The sequence below is a fragment of the Neovison vison genome, chromosome 14, assembly GCF_020171115.1.
Source record: "Neovison vison isolate M4711 chromosome 14, ASM_NN_V1, whole genome shotgun sequence".
In the NCBI taxonomy this organism is placed as follows: Eukaryota; Metazoa; Chordata; class Mammalia; order Carnivora; family Mustelidae; genus Neogale; species Neogale vison.
Genome location: NC_058104.1, coordinates 7505288 through 7528999, shown reverse-complemented (window position 1 = coordinate 7528999; position 23712 = coordinate 7505288). Strand labels below are relative to the sequence as shown.

Genomic DNA, 23712 nt, shown 5'->3' with positions numbered 1-23712 from the left:
ACATGGGCAGGAATAACCACCAGCTCGATCACAAACTAAGCGGGTTGTTTTGTTATTCAAAGATAAACTGTGTGTCAACTAACACCTTACATACTGTGACCGTTTTATAGAGGCAGAACAAGGAACATCTGGGCTACTGAGAGCTTTCTCTGACTCAAGGTCTAGACATCTGCCATGTGCCAGCCATGAGCTAGACACCAGGATACCAGAGACCAAAGTGAACTGAGCCCCTGCCCTCAGGAAGCTTCTTCATAGGAGGGGAAGCACACCAGGATGAACTGCACGGTAAGTGCTGTAGGAGATGTGAGAACGCCCTGGGACAGAGACCAGAGGGGGAGCCACTCATGGGGGGCAGAGACCAGAGGGGAAGCCACTTGCGGGGGAGCAGGCAAAGCCCCTCTGAAAAGGTCACACTGATGCTGAAACCTTAAGGACAAAACGGCCACAGGCAAAGAGCCAGGGAAATTTCCAGAAGGAGGAAACTGGAAAGACAAAGGCCCTGAGTGGCAAGTGCCAAGGTTCCACGGAAGCCAGTGTCTTTATATTTGTGACTATTTTATATGGAAAACGCAGTAAATAGTCTACATCATATTCAAAGTTTTCTGCATATTTTTCAAAAGATCTATCACACCTCCCATATTAAAACCAAAAAATTACTAACATTGCTTCATTTTACGTTGTAAAACATGGTAAAATATTAACTTTCTCCTTTAGAAACAATAAATGTGATCATAACTACATTTATTCTATAAAATGCATAAAAAACAAAGCTAGAAGGAAATACAACAAAATATTATCCATGTTACTTGAATTCCTTGTGCAGAACTGAAAGGTTTCCTTTCCTTCTTGCTTCTTGAGTTATTAAATATTCTTTCATAATAAAGAGAAATACTTGTTACATAAAAAACAAAAAAGCAAAAAATAAACAACAAAACCAAAAACAACAACAGAAAAACTAACATAAGTTAGATATAGTTTTACCTACAATTTAAATCAAGATAATTATTCTGACTTCTCCCTCTAAGCTAAGGCACAAAAACCAACCTAAGGCATTTCAAATTTCCTGCAATTCTAAATCCAAAGGGAGAGTCAAGCCTCCATCTGTTAAAATACTCTTAACACCAAGTGCCACAGCTCACTGCCCCCCCCTGCTTTTTGTCAACAGATATGTACATTTAATACCATACCTGAGAGTCTCTCGAGCAGTATATCCTGATCCAATGAGTATGGACTCATCAAACAGCTTGTCCATGCAAGGAATGAACTCTAGAACACAAATATCCATTGAACATGTCACCAGTTACACCAACAACACAGGAGCCTACAGGCAATTGGCAATCTAGATTTGGGAAAGTGTGGGGAGGAGAAAACCACACATGCTGTATTTCAGTCCGAGACACTGGCTCTGCCGGGCCATACAAGCCATCTGCTGGCAAAGGTACAGATGGGATCACATTATCAGAGAATGAATAAGAAAAAGTGAGCTTCCTGTTCCTTGGCAGAGAATCTGCTCCCAGTACTCCACTGGAGGCCCATCCCACCATCCTTAAAACAGGTCACCAGCAGGGCACCTGGCCAGCTCAGGTGGAAGAACATGAGACGCCTGGTCTTAGGGTTGTGAGTTCGAGGCTGGGTGCAGAGATCACGTAAAAATTTAAAAAACAAAAAAGTCTTATTTGGAAAGAACAAAAAAAACTGCCACCATCCACCCAGGCCTGTCTGGAGAAGAGGGGTAGCATCTTCTAAATGCCCCTTTATTCACTGCCCTGAAGTCCTCCTTCTTAATCCTTTTATACTTACTCATTATGGAGCAGTAAGGGTATTTCTCTAAATAAACTAAAAAAATCTAAAAATTTTACAGGGTTCTTCTAGACATGGGGTCCAGGTCAGGAGTCCCCACTCCTCGGTGATGGGAACAAGGAACTCACGGAGGTTCTGTCTAATCCTGCGGATGGAATCACCACCAAACCTCCTGGCCACACTGCCCCGCCCCCACGCCCACCAAGCCTGTGGATCTCAGAGGGGAAGAAACAGCTGGTCTTCACTCAGGGACAAATCACAACTCTAAGGATATGCAGACGGGACAGCAACCTGCATTTTTTAGGCCTCTCCTCCACACTCCCCCAGGGAACTCTGGCCACAAATATTCAAAGGATGTTCCGATTCTGGAACAAGCCTGACATCGTGGCCAGCTTCAATCAACTCAATACCGTACCTCCTCCACCAGCTAATAGCTATTCTGGGTCAAAAGAAGTGTGAGCACTGGAGAGAAGAAATGCATATCTCTGGGTAATTCCCAAAGTGAGGCAGCACAAGGAGAAGTGGCAAATGCAAGAAGCAATCAGCGATCCCTCTGAAGTCAGAGAAGGGAACATGCTTGGGATGTCCCCAGTGGGTCGCCCAGAGGAAGGAGGCATAGAAGGGAAGATGACAAAGACTCAGGCACCACCTGCTGGCAGGCTGGCTAGGGATCAGCCAAGCGTGCAAGGAGGAAATAAGAAATTAAGCTGTGTGGCACTAGTTCCCAGATTCCCTCCGTAACCTAGAATCAGAATCCCAGAAAAATGGGTTACGCTGTTGAACAGCTAGGTTTTCTCAAACCACTGCTCGATAGTACTAGTGCAAAGGGTTACCATTTGGTATGGTTTTGGATGCCAAAAGAAAGTACAGCTAGTGGATATTAAAGTTTTAGCTCCATTAACATATTTCTTTTGGTATTTTAGAATATCATGATATATAATACTAACATTTAAGATGATTCTCTAAGTGTGTCTTTAAATAAAAACCTTTTTTGAGACGTGATGATGTCACCCACTGAGTCCAAGAACTACTATGGCCTTCAAAACAAAGTATCCTAGAGTAGCCTCATAAAAAGAAACAAAAAGTCAGAGGCGCCCAGGTGGCTCAGTTGTTAGGCCTCTGCGTGGGCTCAGGTCATGATCCCAGGATCCTGCGATCGAGCCCTGTGTCAGGCTCCCTGCTCACTGGAGAGCCTGCTTCTCCCTCTCTGACTCCCCCCCATCTGTGTTTTCTCTCTGGCTGTCTCTTTTTCTCTGTCAAATAAATAAAATCTTATATTAAAAAAAAAACAAAACAAAACCAATCAGTAGAAAAGGCTTAAGAGGGGGAGGGGGACTCTAAAAGCTGTACTCAACAAGCCTGACGTGATCAAACCCAGAGAACAGCATCATGGAAACACACTGATCTTTCTGGAACAGCCTGAAGACCGAAACAGAGCTGTGCGGCTTACGGGGCCAGGCCATGGGTGATGGAACACGATTATCTGATAAGCACAGGAAAGGTTTTTTTAATCTGTCCACATTTCACAAGTAGAAACCTCCTGCTATACAGCTCCCCAGCAGAACCTCCCAGAGCCTCGTGACTCGAACAGTTAATCTGAGCACCGCAGCGATTAGATTGTAACCTATTCCACTAAAAATTCTCCCATGTTGATACTGTTCAGAGATGAACATGTAGAAAAGCCACACACAGCCAAGGGAGCCAGGGCTGGAGCAACTCCAACGGCCCTCGGCCCTGGAGGCACGTGGGGTGTCCATGTGCCGGGAACGCTGGATTTCTCGCCCTGGGGGATGTGCACCCGCGTTTGTTCTGTAATTTTTGGCAAAATCATATGTTTCTTTTGTGCACTCCGCTGTGTTACATTTTTTTAATAAGGGGTTTTAAAAATGTCTATATTCCACTTATTATATCCATATGCAAGATCACTATAATCTGTATTTTAACAGCATAGAGTTAATATGAGTTAGCATTCGAACTATTCCTTTTCTTTCACATTAAAGAACTATGTAAGAAAGCCCAATCTTTGTTTTACATACACTCTAATTTACAAGCCACGCAAATAAAACACTTAATATTGAATCCTTACTGGGGGGAAAAGGATTACCACCTCAAAACAATTAGGATGTAACTTTGACATAACGATTTGGAGATAGCAAATACAAAAATATTTTTGAAATATATGTATCAATAACTGACTTTAACAAAGTTTAATTGTCTGGGGCGCCTGGGTGGCTCAGTGGGTTAAGCCGCTGCCTTCGGCTCAGGTCATGATCCCAGGGTCCTGGGATCGGGCCCTGCGTCGGGCTCTCTGCTCAGCCGGAAGCCTGCTTCCTTCTCTCTCTCTCTGCCTGCCTCTCTGCCTGCTTGTGATCTCTCTCTGCCAAATAAATAAATAAAATCTTTAAAAAAAAAAAAAAAAAGTTTAATTGTCAGATTAGCAAAAAGCAAGTAATAATCTTGTGCATAAAAAGAGGACCCATCCAGGACACCTGGGTGGCTCAGTTGGTTGAGCAGCTGCCTTCGGCTCAGATCATGATCCCAGTGTCCTGGGATCGAGTCCCACATCGGGCTCCTTGCTCGGCAGGGAGCCTGCTTCTCCCTCTGCCTCTGCCTGCCTCTCTGTCTGCCTGTGCTCGCTCGCTCTCTCTCCCTCTATCCCTGACAAATAAATAAATAAAATCTTAAAAAAAAAAAAAGAGGACCCATCCACCATTTTAACACTATGGAGAAAGAAAACACTCTTTTCTTCTCACCTTTTAAAGACTGTTAGGTGTGAGTTAATAAGGAAACAACCCCTTGCAGTTTCAAAAGATATGCAGCCAAAAGGCAGGGAAGTACCACAAGATGCTAAGGACATGTGCTATGCTAAGGAAATCATCACATGAATTACAAGAATGGTTGGGAAGATACAGGGAGAACCCTGGACACAGCAGGCAAAGGAGAGGGGCAGACCAAGAGTGCAGAGGGAATGAGGCCAAGAAAGAAGGGGAAAGAGCAAACCCAAGACAGCAGCACAGAAAGCACACACGGAGCCTGAAACACCCCAGCAAACTCAAGACTCCGCCCAACAATGGGATGTCTGCAGTCCCACAGGCAGATAGGCCCACGCAAGCATCACAAGACACGGTGGACATACGGTTTCTTAGCTCCGTGGTGAGGATATGCTTTGCAGCGATCAGAAGCTCTTTTCTGAGGTGTGCAGTCTCTGCAGGGCAATTTGAAAGTAACTGTAACATTCCTTTCACCATCTGCTGGGAGTACTTGGTCACCAACTCCTGTACAAACAAGAGGAAAACAACGGTTACACTGATCTAAATGGGGGAGGGGGGAGACAAACCCCAATTTTATAAATTTCAAAAAAATTCAGTAAGACTAAGTGTGGTTCAAAGGACCCTCATAGAGTAGTCATCCCAATAAACATGTATCATCCAGGAAGTTTTCATAGTGTGTGTGCTCGCTGCCACGGTGGAAGGATGTATAGCAATGTTAATAGTAGTTCCTTTTACACAATGGGATTATGGAATTCTTTGGACTTTTCTGCACTTTCCCAGCTTTTAACAATAAACATGAATCACTTCATTATTGGTGGGAAGGAGGAAGAATACTGAAAATTTTCATAGGACATAATCTACTCAGTCCTCCCATTAATGTAGTTGTGAAGGACACCAGAAACACCTTTCCTCAACTCAGAACAAGCTCTCACCAGTTTCCTTTTGAGGAGTGTAAAGGCGGCAATTCACCATGATAACGCAAGCTAACTAAAATGTATAGCGTACCTAATTCAGATTTTTAAAGCCAAACGTTCCATATTCTTATTACCATTATCTAGGCAAATGCCCTTAAAAAAGGGAAAAAAAGAGTTACGAATTTTTTTTTTAAGATTTATTTATTTATTTGACAGAGAGAGAGAGATCACAAGTAGGCAGAGAGGCAGGCAGAGAGAGAGGGAGAAGCAGGCTCCCCACCCAGCAGAGAGCCCAATGCAGGGCTCGATCCTAGGACCCTGGGACCACGACCTGAGCCGAGGACAGAGGCTCAACCTACTGAATCACCCAGGTGCCCACAAATGTCTTAAAAGATAGTTTTTACCCTAAACAAATTGGTAATGTGTTTTTATTTTCCTGAAAATAAAGTTCCTTCCTTAAAAAAATAACTGTAATACAATTCCAATATTATACATATCTACAATTACACCAGAACCTTACTCAAAAAGGTTATCTGACTAATGAGAAATAAGGTGTCACTTCTTTCTTCCAAGTTTTTCTCTGGACTGAAATCTGGACAGATTACAACTACAAGTGGGGAAACACAGACACAGAATCACCCTTCAGACCCCTCAAAAGGGTGATCCCAAACTCCTCTATCCCTTGCTTATGAATGATGCCATTTTTTAAAGTTCTAATCTCTCCTCAAAACTTGCTATAACACACAACTTCCAACAACAGAAGTCGGCCCACACAAAAGCCTGTGTTCCAGTGTTTACTTATAATGGACCTATCAACAATGGCCAGAAATGCAATGGCATTTCTGTCGAGGAAGAGGACACCAGTGGTTGCCAGGGACTGGGGACGGTAGGAAGAGGCCTGTCACCCGTGATCAAGATGGGGCTTCTTTTGAGGGTGAAGACACAGTTCTAAAACTGGACGCTGGTGACAATTATACAAAACTATGAATAAACTAACAGTATAGTTGACACGTGAATTATATCCTGATAAAGCTCCTTAAAAGAAAAATTAGAAACAAGCCAAATGTTCAGCACCTGGTGAATGGATAAACATAGCACAGAGCACCTACACGGGGTGGTACTGCACACAGCTGTGTCCCCCGCCCCCCAAATTCCTGTTGACGCTCTCACGCCCATTGTGACTGTACCTGGAAACCAGAGTCTTCAGGAAGTTAAGGTTAAGTGAGGTCTTACGTATAGGGCCTGAATCCAATGGGACTGTGGCCTTGGAAGAGAAGCCGCCATCTCGCCCTCTCATTCCCCCTCCCCATGCGAGGACACAGCCCGAAGGCGGCCACCTGCAGCGCAGGAGCGTCCCTGCCAGAAACCAAACCCTGCTAAAACCACGAACTTGGCTTTCCCAACTTCCAGAACGGTGAGAAAATAAATTTTTGTTGTTTGAGGCATTCAGTCTATGGTATTGTGTGAGGGAGCCTAAGCAGACGAAGACAGCTAACTACCAATAAACATAAAGCATCAGGACTGACTCTCAGCGTTACTGCTAAGTGAAAGAATTCACACTCCCAAGGTTACATGCACTATCAGCTCTGGGTTTCAACTGTCTGACATTCTGGAAAGGGCAAAAACTAGGTGCCAAAAAACAAGTCCGTGTTTGCCAGGGACTGGGGAGAAAATGGGGACTGTAAATATATAAAAGGAATTTTGAAATGCCCTCGATTTCGGTGTGTTGGTGGTTACTAACTGCATGCATCGGCCAATTCGTAGAACTGAACACCTATAAAAGGTGAATTTAATTGGATGTACATTATATCTCCGTCAACTTGACTTAAAATTTTGTCAATGAACTTACCTGATAAATCCTGATGATATAAGCTAAAAATGACAATGTTTTAATCTGAGCAGCAATAAAGTCAGCATACAACTCCTTGTTGTAAAGCTTATGTTGCCTGGATGAGAAGTGAAAAGAATTTACAACGTTAGCTCTTAGCTCTTTAGGTGATATCAGTATTAATCAAAGCCTACAGTAATTACTAAGCCCTAAAAGTGTGATTTCTACATAGACCGGAACACAGCACCAACTGTAAATATTCTACATTTGTGTGCAGGTCCCAATAACACAAAGGGTATAAAGGCAGGAAGCAAGCAGGTCTCCAAGCCACTGCACAGCAGCCGGGACGGGCGTCCCACAGAGCCCACGCCAGACTGACCCACGCGGCCAGGAGATGCTACCAGGGGACTGTCTATTCCATGAAGGACCCAGGCAGGGCCACGCAGAGTGTTACGACTGATTCACCCTCAGATCTTGTCCTCCAATGACTCAGAGCCAGAGGGGCTGGTCAGTGGAGTGAATGATAGAGGTCTTAAGAGAATGCTGTAAGTTGGAGGAAAAAGCTTCAGTGGGGCTTCAAAGACGGATATGCACGGTTCACACGGTCAGTGACGCAGGGTGACGGGTGACTGGGAAAAGGGGTAGAGAACCTTGTAGCACTCCTGCTGAAAGGCACAGCAGGAATGGGGCTTGAAGGTGGGAAGCCTCACATATCCCGCAGCTGGGAGTGAGCACAGTAACCCCTAACGATAGTTCTAAACTCACAAGCCCCCCAAACCTGAGGTACTAGCTCATCTTTTCAAAATAAGGAACTGATAATAACTACTCACATCATTACGGAAATACAAGTTCAAGAAGTCCGAACTGCTTATCCTTTTACCAAAATCTTATCACTCAAAATATTTATGTCTTACGGAAGACGACAGCAAGGGTATTTTTACTTGGAATTCTAGAACTGTGGCGGTCGGCTGTGTCTCTGTCCGAAGAAATCTCACCTGGCTTGTGCAGATACCTGAATTGCAATGGTATTCATGATCAAGGGCACAAACTCAGCAACGACATTGTGGATGTTCAGTTTGTAGAGCTAAAAGCAAACATACCAGAGTTTCATGCTCTTACACTCTGCTATGGCAAAAGAAGTTGGCCCAACAAAAAAAAAAACCTCCACGATTCATTACATTAGTCAGCACATGGACACCCCACACATCTTCCATTTAGCACAGAAAATTGGATGTGAACTTTGTCATAATACAAGAAGCCCCAAAACCAAGACACTGGTGAGCAACGCGCATACCTGATACATCAAAACAACAATAATGGGCAATTCTGCCAACACTTTCAGAGAAAGAGATCCTCTTGGAATGATGGAATGCTGGAAGAGAGAAGCAAGCAGGGCCACAGTTATCACCATGGGACGTAACACGGCTCACCACTAAGCATCGCCCCCGTGAAATAAAGAGAAAGTATTGCCACAGCTTTGTACGTATCTGTGGTCAAAGAGCCCAAACATTTTAAAAACAAAGCACAAAGAACTATCATTTAATAATATAAGGGTTTTGATATTTTCCAACACCATCACCCACAGTTAAGATATCAGGAAAATTTGTCAAAACTTAAGACGTTCAAATCACTTGAGGAGATTTTAAATTAGTATCTATTAACCAACTCAAAAAAATGGTGAAAAGTACAAATTTGCCCAGTTTTACTTAAAAACATTTATAAAGAAAGAATGTTTATGATAAATATAAGAAAAAGTTGAATGGTCTAAACAGATAAGAACTCCCAGGGCAGGTAAGGAAAATGTGAGACTCGAATACCAAAGGACAACGGACAGGAGCAGACAAGCCAGAAAAGAAACACAAAGACTAAAACTGAAGACAAGTTTCTGAGTCGGGAGGAGAAAAGGAATGAAGGCTTCATTCAAAATGTAGATTCCTGTTTATTCCAGCCCAAACTGAAACGTTCTGCAAAATGACTGCAGTAAAACAAATACGGATGAAAATCTTAATTCAATCCTGGAAACACAGTTGTCGTAACTGCTCCATACAGGCTATCTGCGTGCCAGATGGTTCAAATACGACCTATTACCTGCAGACAATACCATCATTCGCTTCAAAAGTCTACAAGAAAGGTTTTTCAGATAATGAGAGGGAAAATTGAGGCCAAAACAAAAATTATGTGCTTTGCTGCAGTTAGAAAGCCCAAGTGGTGGGTCTAGAACATCGTCCCCAAGCTTCTGCCCCTGGAGCCCATGCTCTCGGGTACTGAGCTAGAAATCTCTGTGTAGCTTAAAGAGACCTTGTTAATGTCAAAGCTAAGGATGGAGGGAAGGCCTCTCCATCCGGATAACTGTCTTTCTAACAAGTGATTCTGGATTTCCACTACAATTTTACAATTTCTGCATCCAAGGTGAGCAGCAGTCCCGTTCAGCACCTCAAGGCTGCACAGACAATCAGTGATGCACGCATGTGTTACCTTAAATGCCTCTGGTACTTGGAGAAGAAACCCCCAAAATACACTAAAGATATGCATAAAAAGTCAGTATCTCATACTTTTCCTCTACCTGGTACAGGAAGACAAGGATAAAAACAAAACAAAACAGCTGAAAAAAACTTACTGTTCTGGTCTCACTGTCCTCACGTTCTGGATTGACTTTCACAGCAATTGTTGTGATCATACCAACCATTTCCGGGGGAGGGACTGTGTTCTCGGGGATCACCTGAGGGTTCTCGAAGTAGCGGTTCTGCATAAAGAAAACACAAATCATTCCTCCTAAAGTCAGACACAATATTCCTCAGCAAAACACACCTGACCTGTGGTGGAAGAAACCTAATGTCGTCCACGTCTCTTGTCGCACTGATTCCATACGACCTGGGGTCCTCTCTATGGACGAAGATAACATGACAGTGACAACATTCTCTACCTCCAACAGTGGAGGAAAAAAACCTGCCCAAAGTATTTTCTACCTCTTTTCCTAGCAGGTAGAAGCTGAAATGTGTGACATATTACATGACATATTACATGACTACCTCAGCAAGCAGGGGAGAAGGCAGCCCATCTCTCTGGTGGTAGGAATTTAGGAACTAGTCCCCACTGAATCCACCTTGCAAAGAGTCTCCTCCACAGAGTTCAAAGGCAGGGACCGATGCAAAGGACAGACAACATTTTTAAAAGCCAAGGCCTCCTTGCCATCCTTAGTTCTCAATGCAATTTGGGCTTCTCATGAAATAAGACCACTTCTTACAAAAAGCAGCTTCTCTGACTGAAGTGATGGGTGACAGAAATTGGTAACCAGAACTCAAGCTGTTTTGGGGTTTTTTTGGTTTTATTTATTTGACAGAGAGAGAGTGAGCGCAAGCATGCGCGCACAGCACGGGGAGCAGCAGGCAGAGGGAGAGGGAGAAGCAGGCCTGCAGAGCAGGGAGCCTGACGTGGGGCCCAATCCTGGGACCCTGGGATCATGACCTGAGCTGAACGCAGATGCTTAACTAACAGAGCCACCCAGGTGCCCCTTAAATCTTAATTAAGTTTTATATATTCTGAGGTTAAAATCCTCAAAATACCAAAAGGGGTCCATTTTACTTTGGTAATTTTTACAAACTGTTTTTAAAGCTTTAAAAAGAATCTTTAGAGGGTGCCTGGGTGGCTCAGTCATTAAGCATCTGCCTTTGGCTCTGGTCGTGATCCCAGGGTCCTGGGATGGAGCCCCGCATCGGGCTCTCTGCTCAGTGGGGAGCCTGCTTCTCCCTCTCCCACCCACCTGCTTGTTCTCCCTCTCTCTCTCTATCAAATAAATAAATAATCTTTGGGGAGAAAAAAAAAATCTTTAGAATAAAAACTCTGACATATGAACAGATTTACGCAGAATGATTACCAATACTTGTGATTACTTGTGATAGTTAGGAACTGAAAATTGGGAAAACCTGCACCAAGTAGACAGTCGCCGTACATGTATAGGACAGGAAATTAAGGGGCCATTAAGAACTATGACTGCCAGGGGGCGCCTGGGTGGCTCAGTTGTTAAACGTCTGCCTTTGGCTCAGGTCCCGTCATGATCCCAGAGTCCTGGGTTCAAGCCCCCATCAGGCTCCCTGCTCTGGGAGAAGCCTGCTTCTCCTTTTCCCACTCCCCTTGCTTCTGTTCCCTCTCTTGGTAGGTCTGTCAAATAAATAAATAAAATCTTTAAAAAAAAAAAAAAAAGGAACTATGACTGCTGGCATAAGTGATTTAGAGGACATACCAAACTGGTCCCAGTGGCGCTACCAGGTGAGACTACGGCAGGGAGGAGCCCGGCCTCACACACACACCACGCACGTCCACACACTCCTGACGTCACTAAGACAGACTTCTTTCAATACAGAAAGAATTCTAGTGATACTGAAAAGGAGGCTGAAAGTGTACGCCTCTTCCCCAGAAAGCCGTCACAATAGGAGTATAACCACTTTAAAAAGCAGGAAAAATATAGAGGCAAAAAAACACAACACAACAAAACAAAACAAAAACCCACACACACTCTCCTCAACATCAATGGTTTCTTACAAGTGAGGAAATAATGGATGATCTGCCTTGGGTTTTGTTTTACTTGTTTATCATTATTTTTTTAATTTCTAAAATAAAATTATTGCTTTTATGTCAAAAGTAACATATTAAAATGTGAAAGCAAGAGAGTTCTTTTTTTTTTAAGATTTTATTTATTCGACCATCATTAACTACTCCTCATTCTAAAATCGGCCTCCAGCCTTCCCCCATTATTCCTTCAACCCAACTATTCCGAATTCCCCTCAGAATGAGGAAGTAGTAAGTGAATATAAATAACAGAGTCAAACAATATTAAAAACATACCACTACTTTTGGAAGTTCCTTGTAAATCTGTTTCACAAAATCCAAAAAATGATGAATCTAAAAATTAAATTTAAAACAGACACCGTAAGGAAGATATTTATCAACAGAAAATGCTGATAGTAAGTAATAAAAATGTTAATAGTCTCACTATATAAGAACTAATAAACCGGGCAGGAAAAATGTCAGACTCAAAATACAAACATGCCATGGACATGAACAGACAAAAAAAGAATAAGTTTCTAATTCAGGAAGGGCAAAGGAATGAAAATTAAAATAAATGCCACTTTTTGCCTTTATGAAAGTACTGCTATACCACGCGCGAGAGAGTCCAATGAGAGGGAGACTCTCCTGTACTACCAGGAAAAGCATCAACTGCTCAGACCTTTCCAGAAATGGACCTGACAGTATCTATCAGAAGCATTAAAGCATTTCCACCTTTGACTTGATAACCCAGCTCTTATAAACACAGTCCAGGAAATAACCTGAACGGTCAACAAGATACTCACCAACAGCCCTAAAATAAAAATTCCGAAATACCTTAAATATCCAAACACAAGGGCATCGTAAGAAAGACAATTTATTACACATCCACTAAAAACTACCTTTATAAAGGACTTTTCACGATTGGAAAACACCCTTGTATGATGTGATCATACCTTGTATGATTTTTTTTTTGGATTTCGGGAAACAAAAAAAAAAAAGCCACATCCAATACTATCACATTTATACAGAAAATATACATAGTAAAAAGAACAGAAATAAAGATATTAGTTTTTTTTCAGATGACAAGAATTCTACTTCATCTTCTTTTAATTTCACAATAATCTACAACAGGCTACTAAGGTTCCCAACAGAAAAAAGTATCATAATTAGGGCTAATACTAAGTGCAAACTACGCAGGTACCAATCACTCTTAAGAACTTTAACTTTTGTTATTTAATTCTTTTTTTTTTTTTTTAAATACTTCAGGGTGGATAAGGACTTCAACCAACAAGCACTGAGTGGCGTTTGGATAGGCAAAATCAAAATGCAGTTAGAAAAGCAGGGGGTTTATTGATATGCTAAAAATCTGCTAAGGATCCTGACTCCAGAATCTGCATGTTTCCCTATTTATTGCATACCCACATATTTAACTGGGTATGAGTTCTATGGTGTCACAGAGAACAGGACGCAGAATCAAAGGTTTTCCCACACTCACTACATTTATATTTTACTCCTGTGTGACTTCCTTAAAGAAGACCCAATTTTTGACGGATTCTCCACTCTCGTTATATGAACGTGGTTACTGCCCACTATGAACTCTTCCACATCTAACTTGAATCAATAAAGAATGAGTATAAAAAACAGGCACTTTGTGGGAGAGTATGTGTGCCAGGATATACAGATTGTAATTATATGTGTTTCCAAAAAAATTTTTTTAATTCTTCAAGCAACCTTTTGAGGATCTGTCCTGTGAGAATCCTCATTTTACAATAAAGGCTCCAAAAGGCTAGACACTTACAATGTTAGTACCTACTAATTACAAGGCTGAGATTCCAACCCAGTTCTGACTTCAGAACCCACATCTTAAACCACTGCAGGGCATAAAATGACTAGAGCCTTTTAGCACACCAGATGTGTAAATACCAGAATTACCCAAACAGCCCCGCCAGTCTGGTAGTTTACCACATTTCAAAGAAATGTACAAATTCAGCCAAATAGTCATGTAAACATTACCAAGAAAAAAGTCACTGTGAAACCTGTAAAGAATTTCCCCCCAAACTTAGGGTACCCTTTTCTTGAATGCAGCACATCTCCTGTCAATTCGAAGAGAGCAAATAAACCACACAGTAGGAAAAAAAAAAACCTGTTGACACACTTTTATAAATGCCATCCGGATAAACACTTACTTCTTGTGTGATGGGCGGCCTGAACTGTTTGTGTAGCTCAATGATTATTCTTAGACAAATAAGAACATTCTCTTCATTTTCCGTCTTTAAAAAAAAAAGCATTTAGAAAAGAGTTATACTTCTGAGGTTATCTTAATCTAAAGATTATAGACTATCTTCCTGGCATATTTCTGCATACACACCCTACATCAGCCAACTCAGATTCGATCTGTGGAACACAGAACATAATTATCTCAGATAAGAAGCTTCTGAGGTCTTTGGTGGACCACATGAAGGGCATCCCACCAGTAAGCTTTGGAAAGTAATACTCCCACAGATGAAAAACGGCACTTAAGGCAAGTCACGCTATGAGCGAAGGTCTTAGTGGTCCAATGACACTTCTTCGGTGCTTGAAAATTGTCAGAAAAACCCAGTAGGTTTTTATTGGACCACTGATTAAACATTTTACACCCTTGGAATGGGGTGTCTTCCCCATCTTACCCATGGGAAGCTAGGGCTCAGAGAAGGTAAGCCACATGGCTAACATGATACAGCCAACATGAGTTAGAGCCGGATCTGAAGCCAACTGTATCCCCTCCAAAGCTCACCCTTCCAAGGGGCCCAGAAACACAACAGAATTCTAAACATATCGTGATTAAGAACAGCAAGAAAACAATTTTTGAGGCTAACGTAACAGGGAGGTGCGAGACGGATTCACCTGAAGAATCAGAGAAACTCTTTCTAAGCATCTGCTGTGCCTAAAGTAGCACAAAGTCAAAGAGCCTTGCAACTCTGAGTTTACCCGCCCAGCCCTTTCCAAACATTTCCACCATATGCGATCCATATGTAGTCAATTCCCAGCCGACTCAAAACAAACCATCTTCAATTAACACTACTTCTTAGTAATTTGGTCAGCAAAATGGGGGGAAAACAGACATTAAGAAAATTTTTACTCGTGAATCAGAACTTTAGTGAAAGGGGAAATAGTTGTCTAATACTAGATTCCACAATAAGAAAACCACTGACAATCAAGATATGGCTAAGTAACAAAAAATTCTCAAAGATTACCTCTAAAAAGCGAAACATCACAGACAGAACATTTTTTGTATGAGGACGAAGATGTTCATTGGTTGGTATTCTGTGAATTATTTCAAGTACTAGCTTCCGCAGTTGCTGGTGAGGGAAAATAAAAAGGTCAGTATCAAATCCCCCCAAGAGACCCAAAGTCATTCTTTCACACTCTGTAAGGTACACGGCTATCTGAGGCCAGCACTGGGAAATGCCAAACTACAAGATAGACCCCACTTCAAAAATAATGCTGTGCAGGGGCGCCTGGGTGGCTCAGTGGGTTAAACCTCTGCCTTCGGCTCAGGTCATGATCCCAGGGTGCTGGGATCGAGCCCCACATCAGGCTCTCTGCTCAGCGGGGAGCCTGCTTCCTCCTCTCTCTCTGCCTGCCTCTCTGCCTACTTGTGATCTCTCTGTCCAATAAATAAATAAAATCTTTAAAAAAAATAAAAATAATAATAATAATAATAATCCTGTGCATTACTAAAATGTTATCCCTGGTATGTACCACAAACCACTGTTTAAGATTTCTACAGCTGTGCACCAAATGAACCAAGACCAACTTTCCCTCTTCCACAACTAACCATTATTCCCTGGTTAGGAAGGGCCCCAGTGTGTGAATGTCTGGGGGGTTTCAGGCTAAAGAGCCGGGCACAAACAGAACTTGGTTTGGGGTCTCCCGCCAAAAGGGTTTGCTTCCTACAGTCCTATCTCTGGATCCCCCTTGGACTCGATGACTGATTGATTACACAACCCGACTAAGCTTTCAGGATTTGGGCGATGGAGCCGACAACTGAAAAGCAGGTCAAAGGTGTGGGCCTTCCACTGGCACGACATAAAAATGTGGCAATCTTTATTTGGCAATAACTTTCACTGGCATTATGGCAATTTTTAAAGACTTATTTATATTTACATATAATATATGTTTTTATATTATATATGTGCATAGAAAAAATTCGTATGAGACTTCAAATAATCAAGGTGGGGAAGGGGGTGCAAAGAGAGGGCAGGAATACAGACAAAAACTGGTCAGGGGCGCCTGGGTGGCTCAGTGGGTTAAAGCCTCTGCCTTCGACTCAGGTCATGATCCCAGGATCCTGGGATCGACCCTGCATCGGGCTCTCTGCTCAGCGCTTGGGAGCCTGCTTCCCTTCCTCTATCTCTGCCAGCCTCTCTGCCTACTTGTGATCTCTGTCTGTCAAATAAATAATAAATAAAATCTTATAAAGATAAAAAATAAAGTGGAACCCTAAATTTTCTCAGGTGTTTTAATTCATAAATGCCTGTGATCTTACAGTATGACATACCCCCGCTCCCCGACATTTCTGAACAGATTACCTGGGCTGGTTTCTCCTGGAGAAACTGAACCTCCCCATCTTGAAGAAATGTGAGAAATCGAGGGATGATATGTTCCAGGAACGTGGAATACTGAGGGGATGATGTCACATTCTAATTTTGCAAAAATAAAAGAAAACCCCATTAAGTTTGTGGACATACCTTCCTTTCAAATTCAAGTATTCAAATTCAATATAGTCTCAAGAAAACATAAAGCATGTTAGCGAAGCCAACAGCAATTTTTAATGCTTTTAGACGCGTCAGTGATAACACAGTTTTAAGTAAAATGATCACTGCTTCTGCAATACAATTTAAGATAGAAAGTGAAAGTTAAAATTTGCTGTTCAAAGTACACATACTAATGCTGGGGAAAAGGTGGAATCTGGCGCCTGTCCTAGAGACTGGCTCTGCCACAACCTAAGTTTGAGCCCTCCAAAAAATCTTTTGCCTTCTAGATCTTAGCATCTTCAAGCGGAAAATGAAGAGCTTAAACAAATTGGCACCTTTTCCTAATCGGAAAAGCTAATTTATTGGTCAGATCTATATTAATTAGATGGTAATCTAACCTCATCTATTATAAATCCCAGCACTGACTTTAAGAGGAGAATTGGAAATGAACATCCAGTCTGGAGACGGCGCAGTAAAACGCGTCCTAAGCAGTTTCTGGATCACGCTTAGGAAGTGGGAACCCGGGGCAGTGACCACGCCCCCATCTGTTGACTGTCCTAGCGTTTCCCGCCTTACGGAATGACAGAGATTATGTGAGTCAATTTAGGACGCAGTAAATGCTCTACGGTAAATGGTCATTAATATCATCCAGTGTTATTACCAGAGCCCCCCGTGTGCTAAATACTGAGCTGTGTTGTTCTTACTCTTTCTCACTCAGTCCTCGTGAGCCCAAGGTGAAATATTACCTCCGTATCACGGATAAAGAGGCTCAGAGAGGTCATAAAACTTGCTGAGTGTCAGTCCACAGGCTTTAGAAGTGGTACGAAATGGAGTATCTTTAACAGCCAAATCCTTTCTCCTTTTAAGGCCTCACTTGCTCACTCAACAGTCACTGAGGCTCTATCATGTGCTTAGTGGGGATAAGACAAAGAAAACAGAGGGCACCCGGGTGGCTTGGTTGGTTGAGGGTCTAACTCTTCACTTTGGTTCAGGTCAAGATCTCGGGATCCTGAGATTGAGCCCCATATCAGGCTCTGTGCTCAGTGGGGAGTCTGCTTAGGAATCTCTTCTTTCCTTTTGTTCCTCCCCCAACTCCTGCTAGCCCATGTGCACGCTCTCTAAAAATAAATATTTTTTTAAAAAAAGAGAGAGAGAGAGACCGAGAAAAGAGAGTTGATACAATTCATGCCCTCCCAGATGGGGGAGGCGGTCATGTACTGGGAAAACAGATAAAAAAAAGAACAATACAGAATTATGATAGAGGAAATACTGGCAACTAAAGGAACACTAAGTGCTGGATGGAACCAAGGACAGAGAAGGTTCTAAGAAAAGCCTATGCAAAGGCACAAAATTATGAGAAAGCATGGACGTAAAAGGCACATAAACTAGCTGAGCCCCGCAGGAGGTGAGAGCCCGAGAGCAAGGGGTTCAGCTGTTACCATCACGAGACTGACAGGCCCTTGAGGGAGGCATCTGGGCAGTTAATTAAATACAAGTGTCTGAAACTCAAAGACATGGATCTGGGCTGCAGATAGAGATGTGGGGTTTTCTACCATTATAAAGTAATCTTGGAAGAGTCGTCTATGAAGGAAGAGAAGGAACAGACGAAAACCAAAAAAGTGTTGCCACAGGAGCCAAGAAAGAAAGTAGTGGGATTCTTAGAAGGTGGGCCTGAGCACCAGGCTCCCAGGCCCAACCCAGGGCTCCATTCACACCCAACACTGGTGGGAACAGCCCTCAGATACCTCCCAGCCTCTCCCCAAACAGGCTGGGAATTCACTGGGGGCAGGAACCTTAACCCCCAAAGCTTAAGACTTTTTACAAAATACCCACATTCAAGGACTTAAGGAACAAGAAGATTCCCACTGGAACGTTATCACAGTCACCAAAAAATCAAGTTCATCAGCACGTGAGTCCATACCCACTGCTGCTTCCATAGGTTCCAAAACAGTTTCAAGTTCCTCTGATAAAAAAAGATTCATTCAGCAAACTGCCTGGTTATTCTGCCAGGATTTCAACTCAGCCCCCAGCTTTTTGATCCAAATGAACTTTTCATGTGAATTCTAACCTGAAGTTTCCTTTATTTCCAGTCCTGAAAGATGGCCCATAGAGCCTTTACTTAGCCCACAAATTTATTCCTAAGTGCTTAGGGAAATGTGTTTAAGACTCCTGAAAGCATTGGGATTTTTCTTTTGTTAATTTCGCTCACCTCATTCTAATATTCTGGGGCAGTAGTGGTGGTAATTTAGAATTACCTACTGCGGGTCATTCTAGTATTTAATTCTTTGAAGGGCTTAGTCACCTGAATTTCATGGAAGGCCAATGTTTCTATCAAACAGATTTCCAAAGTCACAATTTTCGAAAGCCCAAGTACACGGACTGCTTCGCTGCCTTTTAGTTCTCTAAATTTAATCAATGTGTCTGTGACCAAAGTCCGAAATTAACTAGCTAACTGCCAGACAGGAGAGAAAGGGGTGGGACCCTTAGAGCAGACAGCCCCAGGCCCACACGCAGAGGCCTAAAACAAGCGCTCCTTTCTGTGGGTTCACCAGCTCCCCATGACTTCATCCTCTCAAAGCCGCGGAGGCTATGGTTCTCACTTAGCAGTTCTTCCAAAAATGCAGAAGGCACGCCTATCACGTCCTTCCTCCCACCTCTTTTTTTTTTTTAGCTTTTTTGTTTTTTGGTGTTTTTTTGTTGTTGTTGTTTTTTAACAGCTTGCGTTAGCAGCTTGGGCAGAAGAGAAAGCTCTTTAGCTCAATCTTGAAATATCTCAGGATTTTTTTTTCCCCAGCTCAGTTCAAGGCAACAAGTCCTTAAAAACTGTCTACTTAAAATAAAACCACCAAAAAAACCTCCCACTGAACGGAAATATTATCCAGTGCTACAAAGTAGGGCCCTGATTCATTCCCACTGGCATTTATTTGATCCTTTGTAATTCAAATGACCATGCCAAAAGCTAAAAACATTTTATCTGCTGTTCTTAATCACATTAACTGAGAAATGTTTTATTATCCCCACATCAAAAATAAGAAATGTGACTTTTTCTCCTGCCTATGAAACTAACAGCACACAACTAACCATAAAGTTGGACCAAAAAAAAAAAAAAAAACCAAAAAACAAAACGGAAAATGGTTTTCAGATGCTGAACAAGAAGCAGGGCCAGACCACAGTCTCCAGGAGAAGGGGAGCTTATATGGCCACTGTGGCTCTCCGCCTGCGTCCCTCTGTCCCTCTGGGCGTCCTGACTGGGGCTCAGCAGCGAGCCCTGCCAAAGTGCGAAGCTAAGGAGAGCTCCAAGCAGTCCAGGTGGCTGGAATCTGAAAAGCAGAGCCCCAGAGAAACAGAACTACGGGCAATGGTCTTCTCTGAGACCTTGACTGACGACTGGACTGCACGTATAAGAAAGATGCAGACAGACCACCTGAACCTTACCAGACAGTTGACAGCTTTGGGATTGAGAGATCTGAAGAGGTACAAGAGGCCCAACAATGTTGTAGGATGGTGGGGTTCCAGCCTGGACACAGTGCAAACACGTTCCTAACACCTCTTAACACCCCAGACATCTAGGGGCACCGGGATGGCTCAGTCAGTTAAGGGGCTGCCCCTGGCTCAGGTCATGATCCCAGGGTCCTAGGATGAAGCCTGAATTGGGCTCCCTGCTCGGCAGGGAGTCTGCGTCTCCCTCTCCCTCTCCCTGCTGCTCTGCCTACTTGAGCTCTCTATCAAATAAAATCTTTTAAAGAAACATAAACGAAAAACAAACAAAAAAACAAACCACCCCAGACATCTAGCTGAGGAAGGACCACACCCTAGAGGAAGACCTATTCTAGACCTCTAAAACAAGCCAAGCCTAAAATCAACCTCTGATGGTATCCATGGGGAGCTGGAGTTTGGAGGCTGAATCCCGCCAAGTTAGAGAGATCTGGTGAACACCTTAGCTTTCCACAGATCCTCTTGTGCCACAGTATAACGTCAAGCCTACACATGTCCGAGGACGTCAGCTAGGAACTGAACTGCCCATCACAATCAAAATATCAGTACTCTTCAGAGGAAGGTAACAGAATCCAGAGTCCCTATACTTCACATATAGTATTTGCCGTATTATCAAAAACTACTAGATAATGCAAGAAACAGGATAATGTGACCCATAGTCAGTAGAAACTAACCCTCATCTAGCCCAAATGTTGGATTTATCAAAGACTTTAACGCAGTCATTACAAAACAGTCCAAGAATAATAACAACAAGACGATGTTGGTACATGATGATAATCTCTTGAAGAAGGGAAATCTGAAAGAACCAAATGGAAACTCTAAAACTAAAAGTTCCAGAACTGAAACAAAAACATATAAAAAGTAAATTGAAACTTTACAGCCTCTCAGCCAACTGGAGAAGACACAGCAACAGTAAACCCGAGGGCAGATAATGGAAATCATCTGATCCAGAGAACAAAGGGAAGACTGAAGAAAAGTGAACAGAGCCCAAGGACCCACGGTCCACTGGGAAATCGTGGAACATGAGGCTCGGAAAGAGGAACTCGTCAAGGTCACGCGACTGCTCTCAGTCCACAGTAACACACCTGCAAGTAATGAATCTACAATGTAAGTCTGAAGGCATCCCGAAAGTTTATGCCTCTCAAGAAGGAAAAAAGTTTAACCACCAAAACCAAAGCAACAGGGGCGCCTGGGTGGCTCAGTGGGTTAAGCCGCTGCCTTCGGCTCAGGTCATGATCTCAGGGTCCTGGGATCGAGTCCCGCGTCGGACTCTCTGCTCAGCAGGGAGCCTGCTTCCTCCTCTCTCTCTGCCTGCCTCTCTGCCTACTTGTGATCTCTCTCTGTCAAATAAATAAATAAAATCTTTAAAAAAAAAAAAAAAAAACCAAAGCAACATCCCTCAACATTATTTGAAGTTCACAGTCACTGGTGTGAAGAAGCTGGACAACACTATGCACACATCAAATTTCAGTTCTGAAATAACATAAATCACATTAACAGAATGATTTTTGACTCACTAGTAAGACCGACAAAGAAGCGACTGGCAACTTCCCATAAATATTTACCTCGTAATTAAAAATATATATACATTCAGCTCATACCTCAAAATTTTCACTCACTTCTTGCATCATTTTTAACTTTGTTTCATCAGCTGTGAATGATAAAACAAGTCGTCAGGTAATCGAAATTACATTAAGGATCTTCGCAAAATTAATGGATTTAACAACTTAAGAGAAGCAATCAGATCTTATCAGTTTCACTGTCACAGTCCAACAGAAGGCACATAACTAGTTTCCCTATAACCAGTCACACACATTCACACTCTCAGACGTACGTGTGCATGCACAGACAAGGATACACACACGCATACACACACACACACACACACACGTGCCTCTTTGGGGCTCCAGGTAGTAATGTACATCACTTTGCTTCTCCACAAGGCAGAGAATGGGAAATTTAGGGTAAGAATATCCGTTCATCTCAATGTGTACATCCTCTGAATTGAGATGAATGAGTCACGATAACGCATTTCTTAATCACAAGAAGGATCAACTCACGTGTATTTACATCTGTGAGAGCTGCCACAAACTGAAGGTATTTTTTCATCAGAGTGGTTTGGTCAACCACCGTGGCCCCCTGCGTTGCAACAAATGCCATTTTTCTTTTGAGTTGGTTTGTTTCTCAAGAGAAAAGTATCAGGCCCATGAGGTCACCCAGCCTATGAAAAGAAAGCATATGGTTAGCCAACTTATTGAAGGCACAGGCTCACCATCGTTATGAAAATCATATCTAAATGGCTGTATTAAGCTAACTACTTTTTAATTAACCCACAATACCATTCCCTCTGCTTTTTTGAAAGTAAAGTTTACTTGCATCCATTTTTCCTATTAATTTCCAAACATGATTTTTATAAACAGAGGCTTTTCCCTCCCTTACTTGTTTATCCTTCCTTCCCTAGGCCAGGGGTGGGCAACCTCTCTGTAAGCCAGACAGTAAATATTTCAGACTTTGTGGTCTCTATCAAAACTACTCAGCTCTGTTACAGCCAGAAAACAGCCGTGGACCACATAAATGTTAGAGCATGGCTATGATCCATAAAACTGTATTTAGGAACACCGAAATTTGAATGTCATGTAAATTCTTCACTTGATCTTAGCCAAAAGGCCGAGAAGCAATTGAATGTCATATAATTCTTAAATGCCATGAAACACTATTTTTTTTCCCAACTTTTCTCAACCATTTAAAAACGTAAAAATTCTTAGTTGGTGGGCCAAAAAAAAAAAGAGGTAGCTGAGGGGTACCTGACAGGCTCAATCTGTGGAACACGCAACTCTTGGTCTTGGGGTTGTAAGCTCAAGCCCCACATTGGGTGTAGAGATTGCTTAAAAATAAAACTCTTGGGGTGCCTGGGTGGCTCAGTGGGTTAAGCCTCTGCCTTTGGCTCAGGTCATGATCTCAGGGTCCCGGGATCAAGCCCCCTGCATGGGGCTCTCTGCTCAGCGGGGATCCTGCTCCCCGCGCCCCCACCCCCTGCCTGCCTCTGTGCCTCCCTGCCTACTTGTGATCTCTCACTGTCAAATAATAAAATCTTTTAAAAATAAAAATAAATATCTTAAAACAACAACAAAAGGGCAGCTGACTGGATTGGGCAACCTCTACAGGTGACTGGTTTTCACACTTCAGTGTGCATTAAGATCACCAGGTGCCAAAGGTGAACCTCCAAGCACTACCCAGAGACTGGTTCAGTGACTGGGCCCGGGAAGCTGTAGATTTTGCTTGCAGCTAGCACAAAGTAGGCACTTAGGAAATGCTGCCTGAATGAATGCTTCAAGTTGCTGAGGACCACACTGGAAGAACCACCTCTCCTGGCTGACACCTGCATAGAGGGAGACCTGGTTTCTGCTTTAAGAGCTCACAAAAGTATCTTGAGAACCTGGTTAATTTGCTTTTACGCATCCTCCTTGTGTATATAACCGTTTAATTCCACTCGGCATCAAAAGGCAGCTTCATGACTTAATTTTCTCCTCCTTTTCTGCAGGCCTTTCAAAAGCCCTCCCTTAGCGGCTCACACTTCTGTTCCCAAGTGACGGGGACACCCTGACTCCACACAGCCTCTTCGG

General features: G+C 42.8%; 1 protein-coding gene and 1 pseudogene across 9 annotated transcripts in view; both read right to left on the bottom strand.

Moving 5' to 3' along the window:
- LOC122895670 (transformation/transcription domain associated protein) overlaps positions 1-23712 on the bottom strand; it is a 112088-nt gene that overhangs the window by 87198 nt on the left and 1178 nt on the right. For all 9 annotated transcript variants that reach the window (XM_044233235.1, XM_044233236.1, XM_044233234.1 and 6 more), the window contains exons 2-13: positions 22150-22310; positions 21691-21740; positions 16430-16540; positions 15092-15196; positions 14045-14128; positions 12156-12212; positions 9931-10056; positions 8608-8685; positions 8309-8397; positions 7335-7431; positions 4937-5075; positions 1188-1266 (exon numbers count right to left, since the gene is read on the bottom strand). In XM_044233235.1, coding sequence (XP_044089170.1) covers positions 1188-1266; positions 4937-5075; positions 7335-7431; positions 8309-8397; positions 8608-8685; positions 9931-10056; positions 12156-12212; positions 14045-14128; positions 15092-15196; positions 16430-16540; positions 21691-21740; positions 22150-22249 — 1115 coding nt within the window. In that variant the 5' untranslated portion in view covers positions 22250-22310. The remainder of the gene's footprint in view (positions 1-1187; positions 1267-4936; positions 5076-7334; positions 7432-8308; positions 8398-8607; positions 8686-9930; positions 10057-12155; positions 12213-14044; positions 14129-15091; positions 15197-16429; positions 16541-21690; positions 21741-22149; positions 22311-23712) is intronic.
- Positions 22614-22768, bottom strand: LOC122896201 (annotated as a pseudogene).